Here is a 2,807-nt window from a genome sequence, read left to right as displayed (position 1 = left end):
TTTTGAATATTGACAAACCTTTTGGATCTTATAATGCCTTATACTGTTTCTCAGAAATTGAGATCAATTATTTTGCATTTTACAGTTTTCACAGTATTTACATATTTTGAACCATTATAAGCTAATATAAGCTATAAGACTTTCTCGCGATGGCGCCACTCCTCCTAGGGCGCCGTGATTGTTGCTAATGGCTGTGGTGTTATTGACTCGAAGAGTGGTGGAATCTGTGGTGCCTACAGTGATGGCTCGCATGTCATCTGTGACAACTTGTAAGTGCAAATATTCTATGCGACGTTCGATCATTTCCTCACCACTTGCTTCGCCTTGCATTCAGTGGTGGTGTTGTGTCCGCGCAAACTCCCGATGGTCGTGACTGGGGCTCTTGCGTCGGCTCTTCAGAGACATGCGGTTCTACCCATATCCGCTTCTGCTGCTCTTGAGTTAGCTTCTGGTAATAGTCTGTGTTGAATAATATGATTCGGAATGTATGCGTGACCAATATGATGTGTACTCCGAGTCATCTCAGTCGCTGAATTACTAGAATGAGATAAGACAAGCAGTTACTGGGAAGCTGCCCAGACTAGAGAAAAAAGAAATTAAAAACACAATCGTGATAACGGGTACGGCATAAATTCTGATAAACAGTATAACAATGTCTACAGTCGACAGTTCATAGGAGGATTTGATAGTCTCGGAACCAGCTTTGGTTGTTTTACATATTTCTAATATACCTCTGAACTCATGAGTATTCATCTCGAAGATGAATATGATGCATAATCCTGGTTATATACTACTGTGTTTGTTCAGTTAGTCACATTTTGCACAATCAAGACGGTAGAGATGGAGGGGTTTATTGAAGAGAATGGCTCGCGTTTTCAGGAAATTTCGGCCATTTTTTAGGAGGCTCTACGATTCTTTCATATCAAAATATCTAGCGCAGACCTCGCAAACATTATCGGAGTCCATAATGAAGAGGCCAGGCATGTACTTGTTCCACGAACATATATACTCCCCATAACAATTCTTCTGTCCACGACTTCCGTATATCATACGCGTATCTTCAAATTTATATATGTTTTTACTTCCAGGAACAGCCTGTAGTTGGAGAGGCTTTGCGCATTTCTTTTCGACACACAGATGAGAGCATGGGCAGCAGGAATTGTCGTACCAATCGACGTATTTCCTGTGATCAGCATCGTCATGAAAACGATGCACTGGATAGTACACGAGCAGAGAAGTAACCATTCCGTCTATCCGCAGCCCGCGTAGCATCGCTCCTGTGAGGTAATTGCAAGGCTCCATTTCGAATGACCTGCAGGAGGCTATCTTGTAATCGCAGAGTCGTGGTTGTTGAAACCATCCCTTTCGCAGAGCCTTGCAGACCTGACTGAGTGTATCATACGTCTTGATATCAACTAACTCCATTATGCGGAGAAGGATGTCGAGAGGCAGTGGAGGGCAATTCGGATTTTTAGTGTTTGCTTCGGATGAAACGAACTTGATAGCTCCACCATCTATGCAATGTGGGTGTAAATAATGAGCGGCAAGGCTGAGACCCTTCTCGAGACCTTCGTATCCAAACGCATCCATGTATGGTTGGAAATTGCTTTGAGAGACGTGCAGTGTTCCCGAGACAGCTCCTTTAACTTCCGCTACTGCAATGTGCTGAATAGAGAAAATGATGAAGGTACAAGCGTCTTTTCCTACATCTCGTGCGTGTTGAATGGCAAGCCCAATGGCGGCATGTAGGTGCTCCGGAGTTGAACAGTCCTCCACAACTGACACTACACAGCCTCGGTACCGATAATGGGTGTATGTGGGTTCTCTACTAGGGTAGCTCGGGAAATCCGACTTCCTGGGCGCAAAAGAAAGCATAAACCCAGAAGGAGATGCAGCACGTAAGAGGATTTCAGCATAGTTGTGGTATAAAATGGCAGTGACATTACGATGCTTCTTTACTCGCGCTGCATAAATTCTGCCGTTGTCGTACATCATGAGACCGCGAGTAATAGCGGATGCAAGGACCAAGCTTGGATGACCGGCACTGGAGTTCATCCATGTAGACTCATCAATCATGTCAATGCTACTTGCTTCGGCCTGGTAAGCGGCCAGTCCGTCCTCAGAGACAGACAACGGTTTATGCATGCTTCGATAGCAATACTGCCTTGGAGTGTCAGGGCGTAGGACGCTAATATGGAATCCGTCAGCATCTATGTATTGTATCCACTCCTCTCCATCGTCTCCTCGGGGTATGTCCCAGAGACGAAACTGAGCAGCTGCGACACCAAATCGTTCAGAATCGAGGTCAACATAGTAGTAGTAATCGTAGTTCGGATCCGGACCAGAGTTCCTGCTTGGTCTCTGAATGTAAGGTTCAAGATCCTCTTCACCAAGCTCGCCAAGTTCTTCTTCTAGCTTCTTGATCCTGTCTAATTCACGCGAGTAGAAAGCCCTAGTTCTTTCAAGCCACGCTGTAAGAGGAGAAAATTAATGAAGTTTCTCCAATCCACAATCCGCATTACCACTATTACCTTTGTAGGCATCATTCTCGGTAGGAATTTCGTTCACAATTTCTTGCCCAGCGCCTGATGGGTATCCGTCACTCCCGCGTTCACGCACATAAGCTCTTCCTACAAAGTCATTTGACGACAGTGAGCGGGATTATTCTACGCGCTGATAAATGTGCTATACCTTTATGAATGAATGTTATTGCGCAACTAGTTCCCATTTTACAGTATTCAAAGGCGTGCGTTGAGGTTAGTGAGACAAAAAGTGGCTGAAAAGATCACATGGGGCATTTCACAATT

General features: G+C 44.8%; 2 protein-coding genes across 2 annotated transcripts in view; one reads left to right on the top strand and one right to left on the bottom strand.

Annotated features, from left to right (window-relative positions):
• Positions 1 to 440, top strand: part of FOMMEDRAFT_159298 (uncharacterized protein) — a gene marked incomplete at both ends in the record, with an annotated part of 2,121 nt that extends 1,681 nt beyond the window's left edge. The window contains 2 exons of the mRNA XM_007269272.1: positions 169 to 269; positions 335 to 440. Of these exons, the coding sequence (XP_007269334.1) occupies positions 169 to 269; positions 335 to 440 (207 nt within the window). The remainder of the gene's footprint in view (positions 1 to 168; positions 270 to 334) is intronic.
• Positions 441 to 906: 466 nt separating this feature from the next.
• On the bottom strand, positions 907 to 2,728 carry FOMMEDRAFT_30559 (uncharacterized protein; the record flags this gene model as incomplete). The annotated part of the gene is made up of 3 exons (XM_007269271.1): positions 907 to 2,429; positions 2,532 to 2,630; positions 2,692 to 2,728. The coding sequence occupies 3 exons, from the start codon at positions 2,726 to 2,728 to the stop codon at positions 907 to 909; spliced, it is 1,659 nt and encodes a 552-aa protein (XP_007269333.1).
• Positions 2,729 to 2,807: the final 79 nt, after the last annotated feature.

This window comes from Fomitiporia mediterranea, assembly GCF_000271605.1.
Source record: "Fomitiporia mediterranea MF3/22 unplaced genomic scaffold FOMMEscaffold_9, whole genome shotgun sequence".
NCBI classification, from domain to species: Eukaryota; Fungi; Basidiomycota; class Agaricomycetes; order Hymenochaetales; family Hymenochaetaceae; genus Fomitiporia; species Fomitiporia mediterranea.
This window is presented reverse-complemented; position numbering and strand designations above follow the sequence as displayed.